Source organism: Hippopotamus amphibius, chromosome 1 (genome assembly GCF_030028045.1).
Source record: "Hippopotamus amphibius kiboko isolate mHipAmp2 chromosome 1, mHipAmp2.hap2, whole genome shotgun sequence".
In the NCBI taxonomy this organism is placed as follows: Eukaryota; Metazoa; Chordata; class Mammalia; order Artiodactyla; family Hippopotamidae; genus Hippopotamus; species Hippopotamus amphibius.
The window spans coordinates 161097364-161114140 of record NC_080186.1 but is presented as its reverse complement, the minus strand read 5'-3'; the positions used below and the strand labels follow the sequence as shown (position 1 = coordinate 161114140).

General features: G+C 39.3%; 2 protein-coding genes across 24 annotated transcripts in view; one reads left to right on the top strand and one right to left on the bottom strand.

The window, feature by feature from the left end:
• The window catches only part of HBEGF (heparin binding EGF like growth factor), a 63619-nt gene extending 55907 nt beyond the window's left edge, over window positions 1-7712 (bottom strand). For 6 of the 9 annotated variants that reach the window (XM_057733475.1, XM_057733502.1, XM_057733548.1 and 3 more), the window contains exon 1: window positions 7388-7712. The gene's annotated coding sequence lies outside the window, so the exon portion shown is untranslated. Of the gene's footprint in view, window positions 1-2128; window positions 2146-7387 lie in introns of those variants that run through there. The other 3 variants (XM_057733492.1, XM_057733518.1, XM_057733539.1) reach the window with 3 other exon arrangements.
• A 389-nt stretch (window positions 7713-8101) lies between these two features.
• Window positions 8102-16777, top strand: part of ANKHD1 (ankyrin repeat and KH domain containing 1) — a 118030-nt gene continuing 109354 nt past the window's right edge. For all 15 annotated transcript variants that reach the window (XM_057733321.1, XM_057733272.1, XM_057733263.1 and 12 more), the window contains exon 1: window positions 8102-8524. In XM_057733321.1, the coding sequence (XP_057589304.1) occupies window positions 8234-8524 (291 nt within the window). In that variant the 5' untranslated portion in view covers window positions 8102-8233. The remainder of the gene's footprint in view (window positions 8525-16777) is intronic.

The window sequence follows — 16777 nt, the reverse complement described above, 5'->3', positions numbered from 1 at the left end:
TTTACCTCATGTCTTTTTTCTGTTCCAGGATCCCATTCAGGATATCACATTACATTTAGTCATCATGTCTCCTTAGGCTCCTCTTGACTATGACAGTTCTCAGACTGCTTGCACATAATATCAAGGATATATACTATCAACATGATTTATCACTGTTGATGTTAATCTTGACACCTGGCTGAGGTAGTGTTTGTCAGGTTTCTCCACTATGAAGTTACTCTTCCCCCTCCCTTTTCCATACTGTACTCTTTGGAAGGATGTCACTAAGCATAAGCTACACACTTAAGGAAAAGGGAATTATGCTTCACCTCATTGAGGGCAAAGTATCTACAAAAATTTGGAATTCTTCTGCATGGAAGACTTATCTATTCTCTCCATTCATTTATTTATTCAATCATTTACTTATATACATATGAACTCATGGATATTTATTTTATACTTTGGGTTATAATCCAATACTATTTATTTGCTCAAATTGTCCCAGCTTTGGCAATTGGGAGCTCTTTCAGTTAGCTCCTGCATCTCACTGAGATACCCTCATCATTTTGTGAATGTGTGTATGTTTAGTACTTTCTTACTTTCTGGCACTATAAGATGATCCAGGCTCATCTTGTACAATATATTTACTGCCCCAGTTCTTGAATCAGTCATTTCTCTAAGCAGCCATGGTTCCTTTTATTGAAGAATGATATTAAAAACCAAGATCTGGGTATAAGGTGTGCATGCTGCTACTGGAATGTCATTTCTAGCTGACAGAGCATGAAAAAATATGAGTGTACACTAACTTGTGTATGTATACATACCTATACATATTTCTACATATATCCACTTGTAACTATAGTAAAGTAAATATGAGTTCATACTGATGTTTCCAACTCTAACCCATCACCTCACAGATCATTCTAGCCTATTGCCCTTGCTTATCTGCAGTCTCCCACTCCAACAGTGAGAAGTAGGCTCCCACCATCTGTCATCCATTTACATGATTGTTCAATTCCAGTACACATACACAGAGGTTTCAGAACTGTTAATGCGTATCTCCGTGGAAAACAACTTGATCAAGTATACTACAGTGCCTCATGTGCTGTTCCTTTTGTCTTTAGTCTTAGAGCCACCACTCATTTTCAAAGTTACATAGGTCAGTATATTTTTCCTCCACTTCCTTCAGTGAGTTTATTTCACACATTTGTGATACAATTAGATTCTTTTGCCATAGTCTGCATTCCATTTTGGGATCCCATGGCCTACTAAATGATTTAAAAAATTTTTTTCAGACATTAAAGTTCATTTTTTATACTGTAAAGTTCTATAGGTTTAACAAATGCAGAGTGTCATATATCTACTATTACAGTATCATACAGAATGCAAAATCATACAGAACTTTACCATCCTAAAATATCCTCTGTGCTTCATCTATTCAACTCTTCCCCTCAACCCCTGCGACATTGATTTACTATCTCCATAGTGTTGCCTTTTCCAGAATGTCATATAAAAAAATCATACAGTATGTGGCCTTTTCAAACTGGCTTCTTTCACAAAGCAATATACATTTAAAATTCATCTTTGTCTTTGCATGGTGTGACAGCTCATTTGTTTTTATAGTATTCCATGGCATGCCTGTACCACAGTTTGTTTACTCATTCATTCACTGAAGGAGACCATGGTTGCTTCCAGAAGCAATGATCATGAAGAAAGCTACTACAAACATCCCCATGCAGGATTTTATGTGGATATAAGTTTTCAAATCAGTGGGTAAATACTTAGAAGTGCAACTGTAAGAATGTTTAGCATTGTAAGAACTTTCCAAACTCTTTTCCAGAATGGCTGTACCATTTTGCATTCTCATCAGCAATGAATGAGAGTTCCTGTTGTTTTGCATCCTTACCAGCAATTGGTACTGTCAGTTCTTTGGATTTTAGTCATTCTAATAGGAGGGAATAAAAATTGAAAGAAAGGATCTTGATACGTAATGCCACATTTCCCCTCAGAAAGTTTATATTGATTTCTCTAGAGTAACTTTTGTTCCTAACTCTATTGTTCCCCACATTTCATCAGGCACCAAGTTATGCTGATTCTTATGCTTGCTGACATTTCCATTCTCTCTTCTCAGGCTTTCATTACCTCATACCTGGACTAAGCACAAGACTGCTTGTTTCCTAGACTCCAGTACCTCCTTGTTCCCTCGCAACTCATACGATGCATCCCCTGCCACCAAAAAAAAAAAAAAAAAAAAAAAAAAGACAAAACAAAAAGTTGTAATCTCCCTTTGGGAATTTTTGTCTTGGTAACTTTGCTTTTCAATAACTACGAACCAAAATTTAAAGCCCTCAGTCCAGTATTCAATATTTCTTTAACCAAATTTCTCTTGCATCCTCTTTCTGATTTCTCTGCATTGACCAAGTTACTCTTTTAACCATCCCTTTCCATTTGGAAGGCTTTACCTCATCTATTTCCCTCAGTTAGTTCCTAATTCAAAATGATAATAATCAAAGCTTTTTCCTAAATAAACTTATTCTATTTTGATTTCTCTTTTATTTTCTACCTACTCGATACTGCAAAATAGTTTATTATACTGTCTTGAATTTGTCTTTCTGTTGCTTAAGACTATTCTCTACTATCCCCACATGCATTTTACTTACCTAATCATCAGTCAATAAGTATATGCATCAGTGTAACTGAAAAGAAGTACATTAAATCTTCTTCTTTTATGTTTTCTCTAAAGACTTGGCAAAGTGCCATGTACATAACAGGAATTAAATAAATGTTGGTTGAATGAACATGTGAAAAAATTGCAAAACTAATTTGAAATATTTTATTTAAATTTTTATTATACAAAAAGTATATGTTCACTGTGGAAAAGTAAAAAAAAGAAAAGTCTAGAGGGACTTCCCTGGTGCTCCAGTGGTAAAGAATCCATCCTGCAATGCAGGGGACACCCACCGATCCCTGGTTGGGGAACTAAGATCCCACATGCCCCGGGGCAACTAAGCCTGCGCACCACAACTACTGAGCCCGTGCACCTCAACTAGAGAGCCTGCATGCTGCAAACTACAGAGCCCATGCGCTCTGGAGCCCAGGTGCCACAACTAGAGAGAGAAAACCCGCACACCACTAGAGAGAAGCCTGCACGCCGCAGTGAAAAGCTCACACGCCACAGTGAAAGATCCCACATGCCACAACAAAGATCCCATGTGCTGCAACTAAGACCTGATGCAGCCAAAAATAAACAATAAAATAAAAAAATTTTATAAATCTCTGCACAATTCTATTACCCAAAGATAAATTACTATTAACATCTGGTTTTACATGTAACCTACAATACTTCTTCCATACATGTATGATATTTGATTTAAAGCGATGACTGTTTTGTGGTTTGGAATGTCTCTTGAGTTATGTGCCTTTGAAGTGGACCTCAAAAAGGTCAACTGGACACACAAACTTTCTTGGTCAAGGAGTACAGCATTGCACACAGAAGTATATTAGTCACTTAAAGTAGACTTGGTATTTCTGATTCCCAACTCAGAGACTCTCCCACTACATCCTACTTCCTCTCAACCCTATTGCATATTCTCCTTGACATGCTGTCCTTTATTCAACAATTCAAAGATTAAGGTATCCTGACAGGACCCCAAGGAAGAAAATGGATATTAATTGTTCTCTCCTCTCTCCATTGTTGAGAACCTGAGTCATTCTACCACAACAGGTATTTATATACTTGTTAGTTTTAGAAGTTTGAAAAAAATATATATATACTTTTCCCATTTTCAGGTAGGCTCAGTAAATTTTCTGAATAATTTGGTATAATTTTCTTGGGCTGTGTGGTGGGGGTAGTCCAGCTTCAGGCATAGCTTCTTGTTTTTTAAAATATGCCCACTTCCTACATCTTGCAGATATACTCAAGTATAGCTCACATAAGTGGTAGTCTTCAGTCTAGTAGCAATTTTATGGTTTTACAATTGAACTATGTTGTGCCCAGAACTTCCTGGAGGATAGAGAGCAGCTTAGAAAGTTAGACCTCTGTAGCATTGTTTGTTAAAAAAAAAAAAAGAAACAATCTGAATGTCTAACATTACAGTACTAGATAAATAAATTATAATATGCCTGGTTAACAGAATACTATGAAGCAGTAAACAGGAATTACGGAGCTCTTTATATACTGACAGGGAATATCTCTAGAATATATTAGGTGAAAAAAAAGCAAGATACAGAATTGTGTATAGTATGCTGCTATTTGTGTTAAAAAGGGAAAAAGTAGACATATATGAAATTGCTTATATATGTATAAACATTTCTAGAAGGAGACAAAAACCTTATAACATGGTTTGCTTATAAAAGGGGATCTGGGTATTTAGTGGACAAAGTAAAAGGACTCTTTTCATAGTAAGGACTCCTTTCATCAAAGTCCCTGTATCTAAAAATTCTTTGAAAAAGAATTTTTAAAATTCTTTTTGAAATTTGAACCACATGAATATTTTAACTATTCAGATTTTTTAATGTGAAATTACATGGTCTAAGAAACTAACAATATAGTTGGAGAAACCAGGAGATAAGTTTTAAATTAAATGTTTCCAACTGTTACAAAAAAGACAGATCAAATTTGGTGGTAATCAGGGATAATTTACCTAGAGTGCTAATTAGCAGGTTTATAAGGATATAATGGTTGAAGTATTATATGAGTTTACCTGACTGATGAAGTTCTTCTGCCTTTTTGAGGGTACCATGGAATCAACGTGATATAGTGGGAAGAGCATGGGTTTTGGGATCAGGCAGAAATAAATTCAAATCCTAGCTTTCTAATATACTGGCCTTATATGTTTGGGCAAGTTATGTAACATTTTTGGAGTTTCAATTTCCTTATCTGTAAAATGGGTGAAATTTTGATAGGGTTATTATAAAGGTTAAATGATGTAACAACCAAATGCAACAAATTTGTTGGTTTACTTATCCTTCTTTGCTTCCATAGATGGGCTGAACTGAGGTGGACTGACATGCATAAATTAAATATCTTGAGAAAATGCAGGTTGGATGTAAAAGAATTACATGTAGCTAAAGTTCCTGTATCTACAATTTAGTTGTCAATCTCATATTTCTTATGAGGAATAAAGCCTTTTATTATCTCACAGTTTAAAAAATCCTTTGACTATACAGTTTCCCCTTTTCCTTCCCTGTCTGAAAGATGATCAAAAGGAAGAGACTGCTTTGAAACACATTACAACTACACCCTAATAAATATTCCCACTGAAAAACATTTTATTCTAATGTTAATTTCCAAGACATATACTTTTAAGAGGGATTTTGTGCTCCACTACTTACTCAGCATTTGAAAAATCAGTGTGTTACTTTTCTTTCAGTAGTAAATACCATTTTAATATATATTAAAACCAAGGTTACCCACTAAATCACATTAATACTTATTGATATTTTACACTGAATACACTGAGTATGACTTTATATATTCATCAAATGTATTACTTGATATGATAATTTCTCAATTAGTTTTCACATTTGTAAAATCACATGAATGTAGCATATGTAGAAATATTAAATTATATTTAATATAGAATCTATATAGCAGTCACCAAAATCTAGGAGACTGAGAGTTCCTAACTCCAATACTGACTGTCAAACTACTGAAAACAAGTGTCTCAGGTAAAGGTGCTGGTGAAACAAAGATCATTGCTCAATCATACTTTCCCAGTTATACTCAGGATTGGTTGCTAAGGGCTGAGTAGAGAGTTTATTTTTCTCTCACAAATATACTGGGGAAAATGTATATATCCAGATTTCCTTTCTCTCTGTTCTTGAGATTCATTACATTTGTTTAATGAATTTAAAGAGTTTGTTCAGGGAACTGCATCAGAAATTATTTTTGTATTAGTGGTAGGATGACAAGCAGTTCCTTTGTAATGCTGCACCAGTCAATACCTGTTTTTGCCTAAGGATGTAACCATACCAATTCTGGATAATCCAGCTCTGAAGTGGGTTGGGCAGTGCTGGGTTTCTTTTGTTAGTGCTATTAATTTGAGTTGTGACCTAGTCAAACATGCCTACTGAAGATATGAGCTAATTAAGCTCCACAAATTCTAACTAAAGCCAGTGTACATGGCATTTACATCAAAATATATTTTTAGAAAAGGTACTTTCCCCCATCTTCTACAACATACAATCTAGAAAGAACATTTACCTAAAATGTTCTGCTCATAGAAAACAGTCTCTTTTTGGCATGTGAAATGCCAAAATGAGCATTTACCAAACCAAAGAAATGTTCACAATCTTCAAATTGCTCTTTTAAATAAATATTTCTCAGAATCAATTTTTAAAGTCATTTTAAAATCTTTTTTTTTTTTTTGGTAGAATTTTCATATTCCAATTCGAGGGAGGTGAAATATTAAAAATTACACAATCAAGATATACAAAGCCCTTTGTTAGAGTTGCAAGAGAGTAGACAATGCCAGACTTTTGCTTTTAGCCAATCTCTCTTGGCTAAACTCATATGGACGTTCTCTGGGTCAAAGAACATTTGCCATGCAAACTTGCTCAAATGCCTTTCTTGCGATCTTTGATCATAGGATTGGTTAGAGCATTAGTACTTTTAAAGCCCTCTTTATTGACAAAGGCGATAGAAGCAGAGATAACAGAGGTAAAGAGAGCTCCTTTGAGGGGGGAAGACCCTCTTAGCTAGCCTTGTTTTGCATGACAGAGACCTGACAAGAATTAGCGTGGCTGGCAGGAACCAGCGGCAGGTGGACTCCTGAAGGAAGAGTAACTAAAAAAGATTTTAGTCTTTGCTGTAAGTTTGACACTTTGTTAAGCGCCTGACGTTATTACCAATTTATTCATAACAACAACTCAACAAAGCGGGTAGTATTAGGAGGTATAATAGTACCCCCATTTGACAGACCGGAGACCTGAAAGTCACAGAGGCTAAACAACTAACGCCCGGAGGTCACACAGCAAATAAGTGGCGGCACCAGAACTCGAAATTGCTCCAGAGCACGCACTGTTAACCACTGCGTTCAGCCCCACGGTGTGATCCGCACGCTCTCCACGGCGTTCCCACCCTCCTTCGTGGGACAGTTCCCGGTACTGAGGCATGGCGCTGTCCAGCCCTCAGGCCCGCCGCCTTCCACAGGCGAGAGAACCCGGCCCCGCAGGGCGACCCCGCCCGCAGGTTGTAGAACTGCCGCGCCCAGCCACGTCCTAGCACGGGGGCTGGCCGAATCGCCTCCGGGCGGTCATCCTCAGCAGCCTCCCTGGTTCCCTCAGCTCGGCGGGCTAGGCTCTCGGATAGGCGGGAGGTACACAGCCGGAACGGCCCTGCTAACTCCCCTCTCCCAGCCCTCTACTCCCGCCCAAAGAGCCAGAAGCAGAGTTTACACAGCCTCACCTGTCCCAGAGGCGTCAACCTCTCTAGTGACTGACGCGCCGCTCCTCCAACCACAGACAGGCAGGAAGGTGGAGCCTATCTGAGACTGACAGCTTCTTCCTTCCAATCCCCGTGCAGCAACTCTCCGCGCCTGGCTGAGAGCGACAGGTGGGGGCCGTGTTACTTCCGCGCCTCTTGCACCCTTGACGTAAGAGCCTCATTTAGCGCTGGGTGAATTCACTCCAAATCTCACCAAATCTTGCAGGTCGTCACCTCAGCCGTCATTTTAATCAAGAGTGGAAATTCCCCAACCCTTTCCCGTCACCTCAGACGGGGGCGGGATGAATGGTATCCTTACTGGCCAATTGTACCACGCGACGTCCTGTGACAAAGTGACCGACACTTTATGTCACCAATGAAGTTTCCCGTTGTCAGGGGCCACTATGATTGACCACAAGGCCAACTAATCCACTTTAAGGTCGTGACGCGATAGTCAGAGAGACTGGCCAATAGACATAGAAAAAGACCGGAAGTCAGCACGTGAGGAATGGGAGGCGGGCGTTCGCAACCGCCTAGGCCTGCGCGGGTCAACGCAGCTTGGGGGCCGCGAGCCAGCGAGCGGCGCGTGACGAAGAGCCTGAGCGACGGGTCGCCTTGGCCAATGATCTGTAGCCGCTGGGGAGCTGCAGCCAGTGGCGAGTGTGGGGGCGGGAGACAGCAGGTTAGGCAGTGAGAAGTTAGTGGCGCTGCTGGGACGGGGGGGAAGAAGCTTCTTCCTCCTGCTGCTCCTCTCGTTCTCGGGGTTGGCGGCGGCCGTGGCTGCGGCCGCGAGTGACTCGGCAGGGTCTCCGGCTCCGCGTGCGAACCATGCTGACCGACGGCGGAGGCGGCGGCACCTCCTTTGAGGAGGACCTGGACTCAGTGGCTCCGCGATCCGCCCCAGCCGGGGCCTCGGAGCCACCTCAGCCGGGAGGGGTCGGGCTGGGAATCCGCACCGTGAGACTCTTTGGGGAGGCCGGGCCGGCTCCGGGAGTCGGTGGCGGCGGCAGCGGTGCGGGCGGAGGGGACGCGGCGCTGGATTTCAAGTTGGCGGCTGCCGTCCTGAGGACCGGGGGTGGAGGTGGTGCCTCTGGTAGCGACGAGGACGAGGTGTCCGAGGTACGGCTCCGGGACCCCCACCTCCCACACAGCTCGAGGCACGAATTCTCTCTGGGCCGGCGCAGGGCCCGGGCCACCCTCCCGCTGCCCAGGCGGAGTCCTTCTCTGACAGCGATCGGCTGCATGGCGGCAGTGGCATTAGTGCGGGCCTGGTGCGCCCTCGGCTTACTCTTCGGCCCGCGGCTCGAGCCGGACCGGTTCCCGTCACCATCCATAGACCCACAATAGGGAGTCCTTTGCTCTCTGAGCTTCGCGCGGGAACCGGGACTCCTCTGGCACCTCCCGCCCACCCCGCTTTGGAGATGGGGGGGCGGGGTCTTGCCAGAGTCCCTGCCCTTGGTACTGAGAGAGCGAGACAGAGAGAGTGAGGGTGAGAGGGACAGAGACACAGACAGAGCTGGCTTGCCTAAAACGTTGCCACTATACTGTGCCTCTCCTCAGAATTGAAGAGTTGCACATTATTTGCCTTATGTTTTACTTCTGTTTTTAAGGAGGGTTCCTAATTCCCCTCTTTAGTTTGAGACAGGTGAGTACTAAGGAGCTCTCTGCTTTTGTGCTGAAAATTTACGTGGGTCTTGCACCTGGGACTTTGTGTGAAGTTAGGAAAAGAAAGTTCCAGTGCATCTTTGAGCTTCGCAACAGCTGAATAGTTGAACTCGAGATTTTTAGGCTTGGAGAAGGTGAGGCCCCCATGGACACCTTTTGCAGTGAGGGAAATTTGTTACTAGGTCCTTCATTTCTTTTAGCTCTTATGTGTATATTGGGCCTTTTTAGGTCTAGGCAACCTAGAATGGTAGGCATCCACTTTTGGGCTCTAGGGCAAAAGGAGATATTTTATATATGTACTTTTTTCCTTTAACTGTGGCTTGGTTATAATACTGTCCTGTGATGACTATTGTTCTAAGTGCTCAGAGTATTCCATTTTGGTTCTAAGATGCCTGGTTCATCCCCTATGACCAGTTATTTTAATCTCTGATCTTGGTCTTAAAGTACAGGGATTTCTCTGTATTACAACTATCCTGGCTTTTGTATTTGAGGAGAATAAGGAGAACCTGCATTTGTGAGTTGTAGAATACAGTTAGTGCACAGTGTTACCATTCTTGGTATGAACAGGAATTCCTTTAGATTTAAAACCTTAATGTATTCTAACCCTAATATTTTGTGGGTTTTTTTTTTTTTTGATAGTTCCTTGAATGTCTGTATCTTTGAATTTCACTGTAAGAGAAATAACTTCTAAGCCAAGGTGGGACAGGATTTTATTTGAGTAGGCAGTTACGCAGAAAGTCTCTAGAGCACTTCCACTCCTTGGCTTGTGGAAGGCTCTCATTTAGACTTTGCAAATTGATGAGTTGAACCTAGAACACATTTGCTTTTTACCTAAAAAATAAAGTGGGAATATCTTTAGACTCTAAAGATTAGAGTCTTTTTTTCTTTGAAACTTGTAAGAGAGACTGGAAAGGTTTGCTTTGGTCTGAATGTGAGAGAAGGATGATGTCCTTGATTTTCTGAACCATTTTTGTATAATTGTCTTTGATGAGATGAAAGATCATACATTTGTTTTTACTTGAGTAGTGTTCTTAAATTTCTTCAGAGGTAGTGTGCTAATGCACCTCCGAGGTTATCTAACTGTGGGCTCACCTGTTACATCTGGGTAAAGGAGCTTTTGAAGTAACCATTTCTGTGAGGCTTGTTTGGGTGCACACCCACACACACACACCCACACACCCACACACACACACATTTCATTTGGAGTCTTCAGGCCAGGTGGTTAAAGCTATGAGCAGAATCCACACCTTTTTTGTGTTTTTTGGTGTTTATCATAGAAATTATTCACAAATTCACAATTCCTTTGCCCATTTAGGTTAATGGTAGAAGAACCTTTTATTCTACATTTTCTGTGCTTAAAGGATTTAGGTACTAAGTGTATATGTAGATGTCACTTTTGGAATGGAGGTTTCTAGGTGACCCACAGATTTTAGCTTAGTCTAAGACAGTGCTCAATGTGTATATAGATTCTTTCTTAACCTATGGAGAAAAGAAATTTTGTTTTTACTTCCTATTTCATCTGTATCACATAGAGAAGAAAATCCTGGAATATTGAGTGGCTGTTGTATAGCATATGTGGTAGGATATAGTCTGTGCCTTTGAGAGTGAAATGACCTTTTTTCCGAAGCAGATTTCTTGGATTTTCATTTTTCTCTATGACAAAATGAGTGTCTTCTCCCATATTATTACCTTTGAATTTCCAGTGCGAAAAGACCATAAATAATATTCTTCAAAAAACACTCACCCAACTGGCATTTGATGAATAATAATAAAATCTTTGTTTTCATCATACCTAGATGTCTTAGAACCAAATATTTAGAATGTAGACATTCAGAGAGATGAGTTGTTTTGTAGTTTGAGAGTGAAGTTTGTTTTGTTCCTCAAATGGGGCGGGACTAGGTGAGAAGTGAGTAAGAAATGAAGAGGCCTGGTGTATTTGTTCTAGAATTAGTGGAAGTTCTATACATTTGGTATACAGAAAGGTAGATACTTTAAGGATCGCTTTTCTATTCATTATCAGAGCCTACAGCTGAGAAGAAAACAAGATACCTTCCCTTGCTGGCTAAGTCTAAAGACCTTTTAGTTTGAAGAAGGGGCTTGGATCTTCTTGTAAATTTTTAATTTTTATATTAGCATTGTGCTAGCTTAGGGAATGTCACCATTTGGGATCTTTGGTTCTTGTTTTAAACATTGGAGGTGAATACCTGTTTTGTATTTCTTCAGGCATGCTGAGCATGTTCTTTAGCTGTCCAAGGCCTTGACTAGAAAGAGTCATAACTGGCATTGAATTCTTTTGACATGTACCCATTTTTCAGAATAGAGGTCAGGTTAAAAATTCTTTAAAACCAATTTTTAAATGTTAATTTTAGATTTGTAGTCTTTTTTTTTTTTTTTAATTTTTTTAAAGTAAGGTAAAAGGAAATATTCCTAAAGAAAGGATTTTGGTGAGGTTTGTGACCTTTAATTTTTCTGTCTTAAGAGTGTATGCATATACTGTATGTATATGTGTGTGACATCTTCCTTTTAAAATTATAGAAGTAATATAGTCTTATGGTAAAAAGTTCAATAGTGTATGTAGTAGATAGAAAAGTAAAAGTTCTCCTCACCTCTACTGACCCTTCAAATCCCACTCTTCAGAGGTAACTGGTGTTAAAGTTTTTCTCTCAGTAAAATTTCCAGGCCTATATAAGCCTATATGTATATGTACACATGTTCATATACACACTTAAAAGATAGATATCCAATTAGAAAGTATTGCTGAGGCTTTTTTCTTATCTTGAGACAGGTGCTATATTTAGAATTAGGTAAAAGCACACTGAAATTATGTCCAGCATTTTAGAGCAAATTACAGCAAAAGCTTTGTAGGACATTTTTTTTTTTCCTGAAAATTATGTTAAGAGCCAAAGGCACAGGCCATACAGAGGTTCCATTCTGATTTTGTCTAATAGGATGGAGCATTTTCTTTAGGGTTACTTATGATCTACTATCTAGAGCAAGGTTTCTCAACAGCAACATATCCACATTTGGGGCCAGATAATTTTTTGTTGTGAGGGGCTCTCCTGTCCTTTAGCAGCATCCCTGACCTTTACTTACTAGATGCCACTAGAACCCACCCCATTGTGACAGCTAAAAATGTCCTTAGACAAAGCCGAATGTCTTGGAGGGCAAAATCACCCCTGGTTGAGAACCACTGGTCTAGAGGCCCACTCTTATTTGGGATGGCAATTTTGTCATGAATACTCTGTATTCAAAGTTCAGGTAAACAAGGTGAGTCACTGCTTTTAATAGCATCTCGGGGCTTATGCTCATAACCTGAACAAGAAAGAAATTGAAAGAGGGTACTGACAGTTTTAATGTTATAAATTTTTCATGGTAAATTTATAATTTTAGGAAACTTAAAATACTATATTGTTTTTGAAAAACTCATTTATTGTCCATGAAAATGAATTTCTAAAAATGGTACTTTTTGTTACTTTCTTCAAGGTAGAAAGGCTTTATTCCATAAATTATCATTAGTAGTGCTAAAATAGGAAATATACCTTTGTATTCTAGTGAGCAAATTTTGGAGACATGAAAATGTCAGTTGAAGGAAAAATTACATGTTATTACTGTAACAGTTTTTATATTGCATGAGTATCAACCTTGCACAGATTTCATTCTGTAAAGCCTTAAGACTACATAAAATTATTTGTTGATAAGTATGGTTATATGAATGGTGGGTCAAAACAGAGTTGATTAGGTATGGGTAGAGGAAAACCTTATTGTGAAATTTGAAGTATGTAGAGGTTTTCTTTTGGTTATTATTTAGTACATTTTGATAGGTGATTTACATTCGTACAGTTCATAAGACTAATATAAAGGCAAATACAGTAAAAAGTATTCCTGCTCCCAAGGATCCTGCCTTTTATACTTTTTTCCCTTATATTAAAAAATATATATTTTATTTTTATTTTGGCTGTGTTGGGTCTTCATTGCTGCACACAAGCTTTTTCTAGTTGTGGCAACTGGGGGTTTACTCTTCCTTGCAGTGTGTGGGCTTCTTATTGCGGTGGCTTCTCTTGTTGTGGAATATGGGCTCTAAGCATATGGGCTTCAGTAGTTGTGGCGCTCGGGCTCTAGGGTGTGTGAGTTTCAGTAGTTGTGGCTCGTGGGCTCTAGAGCACAGGCTCAGTAGTTGTGGCACATGGGGCTTAGGGGCTTGGTTGCTCCACGGCATGTAGGATCTTCCCAGAACAGGGATGGAACCCATGTCCCCTGCACTGGCAGATGGATTCTTAATCACTGCACCACCAGGGAAGCCCCTCCTCCCCTTTCACTTTTAATGTCTTAATGTCCTTTCAGAATTTCTTTATGGAAATACAAATATGTAGTTTTATTTTCTCCATTGTTATACAAAAAATAACATACTATTCATGTGAGATTTTTAAATGGTGAATTTGAGAAGAATTTAGACTTTATCTAATCAAAGTGATAAACATGTTAAGAATGAAGCATTGGAGATGAGTTTAAGCACATTCTTCTCTGAGCCTATCTGGTAGTAGAGTGATGACCTCTGAAAATCAATTCTGGCCTTCCGATTCAATGAGATATAAGAAAAATAAAATATCTTGCTTTAAAGAAAGCAAAGCAGTTTTTAAAAAGTATTAGTCTTGAGTTGGTAAGTAAAAAGAAAAGAAATGAGGAGTCTCTTTTTTTTTGCCAAATTTACCCACCTACAGAACGAACATTTTAAGAAATAAGATAAATTCTTTTCTTTCCTTTTTTTTTCCAATCCACTATAGATGAGCTGTTCCAATATATTTATCTCCTTGGACCTTATTGTTTACAATTTTCCTCTCCTGTTGCTTGTCTATAAAATCATAGAATCTTGGTGATAATCCTAGTTCATCTCTTTTTTGGATAACTGCTACCATTTATTGAATGCTTATTATATTCCAGTACCATATTATATACTTTGGTTATTTTATTTAATCACTCAATACCCCCTTGAGGCAGGTATTATCTACATTTTTATAGACGAGTAAATATGTAGGTTCAGAGAAATGATGAGTCCAAAAACCAGAAAACAAAAAAATGGTTAAAATCTTATACAGCTAGTAAGTGGTAAACCTAGGATTTGAATCCAGAACACATGCTACTATTTAGCTGCTTCTGATTGAGAACTAGGCAAAGGTTTTAGTTACCAGTGCTGTGTCTCCAATAAATGCTTGCTTAATCCCTATTGAAGTTTTCATAGATCTACAGTGAAATGAGAAAAGTAAGGACAATGTAGTAAATTTCTCATAAGGCTGTCTTTTCCCACTTTATTCTATTTTGAGATAATGCCCTTCCTACTGTTATGAAATTAATTTTTAAAATATCTGTGGTTTGACAAAATATCAAATTGGAAAGTTCATGTTAGGACTCTGGGTAAAGCCTCAACAGTCTGGGAACCATTGATCTGAATGACTTGCTCAGGATCACACAGCTAATTTATAGTAAATAGGTCACGTGACTCCCATTGTCATCTTAACTGCTATATTGTCCTGCTGACTGTTTCTCTTCTGATGCATGAATTTAATTAGTTGTTTAGGAAATGCCTTCTCAAACTAGCATATAATCCGTAGTTGACCTTGTTGGGAAACTTTTATGTTACATAATGAAATTGGTGACTGCCGTATAGATCAATATACTAGAAGGCAGTCAAAGGTGTACCATTGAGTATCATAGGAACACTACTTTAAGGTAATTTTGTAATTGCGCTTAAACTCGGAAAGTTTAGGCCTTATCATTATTCATTTTAAGAGAAATAAGAAATATTAAAAGTACCAGTATAGAAAGGCATATACCTAACTTTGCATCTTTGCCACCTTGGGAAACATTGGTTTTAATTTGTGAAAATTAACATCTGTGTGCTATTCTTTGGTAATTACTTACACTGTATAGTTCCTATGAATGAAGATCATTTGCCTTATGATGATTGACTGGTTTACCTTTTTTATGCTCAACTTTACCTAAACCAGGAGGAAAGTTGTATATAAAACTTTTTTTTATTTGATAAGCTGAAATTTAGCAACAGTTTTTCAAAGTGCACATTGTGCTTTTCCTTCGCTGTACATCCTTCTGTTCTCACAAAGATTTTCCCCTTAATGGGTGCTGTCTTCATTAGTAGAAAGAGTTTTTTTGTTTGTTTAAAGTAGATAGCCTATTGTATCCTAGTGGTTTGATTCACCTGCGTTAGTTTGCAATTTTGAAAAGAAAAAGACAAGTATACTCCCAGGGAGTAGCCCCAAGAACCAAAGAGTTGAACAGAAAAACAGTTTATTAAGTTGTCAAGCTTTGATGCTACAATTTGTAATGAGGACAGTTAGGTTGAGAACAGTTTTTTTAAGTTGTGGTAAAACATGCATAACGAAATTTACTGTTTTAACAATTTTTTTGTTTTTTAAATAACATAACATAAAATTTACCTTTTTTTTTTTTGGTCCATGCCATGTGACATGTGGGGTCATAGTTCCCTGACCAGGGATCGAACTTGCACACCCTGCAGTGGAAGCATGAAGTCTGAACCACTGGACTGCCAAGGAAATCCAAAATTTACCATTTTAACCATTTTAAAGTGGTTTTAAGTACATTCACATTGTTGTGCAACCATCACCGCCTGCCATCTCCAGAACTTTTTCATCTTCTGAAACTGACACTCTCTACCCATTAAACAGTAATGCCCGGTCCTCCCTTCTCCAGCCCCTTAGCAACCACAAGTCTTTCTTTTTCTATGATTTTGACTACCCTAGGTATCTCAAATAAGTGAAATCATATAATATTCCTACTTTTTGTGATTGGCTTATTTTGCTTAGCATAATGTCTTCAAGGTTCATCCATGTTTGCAGCATGTGTGACACTTAGCTGAATACGTTCTATTGTATGTGTATACCATATTTTGTTTATTCATTCATCAGTTGGCTGCGTTTGGTCTTCATTGCTGCACATGGGCTTTCTCTAGTTGTGCAAAGCGGGGGCCACTCTTCATTGTGTGTGCAGGCTTCTCATTGTGATGGCCTCTCTTGTTGTGGAGCACAGGCTCTAGGTGCGTGGGCCTCAGCAGTTGCGGCACAGAGGCTCAACAGTTGTAGCTCATGGGCTCTAGAGTGCAGGCTCAATAGTTGTGGCGCACGGGCTTAGCCACTCCCGGCATGTGGGATCTTTGTGGAGCAGGGATTGAACCCATGTCCCCTACATTGGGAAGCAGATTCCCAGCCACTGTGCCACCCAGGAAGTCCCCTTGATGGATACTTGAATTACTTTTATTCCTTCGTCTGTTGTGAATGTGCTGCTGTGAACACAGGTTTATGAATACCTGTTCAAGTCCCTGCTTTTGATTCTTTTCTGGTATATAACCAGAAGTGGGGTTGCTGGATCATCTGTTAATTCTATTTTTAATTTTTTGAGGAACCACCATACTATTTTCCGTAGCAGCTGTATCATTTTACATTCACGAGATTCTGTTTTCTCCCTATTCTAGCCAATACTTGTTTTCTGTTTTATTTTTGAGAATGGCCATCCTAATGAGTGTGGGGTTTTTTGTTTTTTTAATTAATTAATTTATTTATTGGCTGCATTGGGTCCTTGCTTCTGCACACGGGCTCTCTCCAGCTGTGGAGAGTGGGGGCCACTCCCCACCGTGGCTGGCACGGTCTTCATTGCTATGGCTATTCCTGTCGTGGAGCT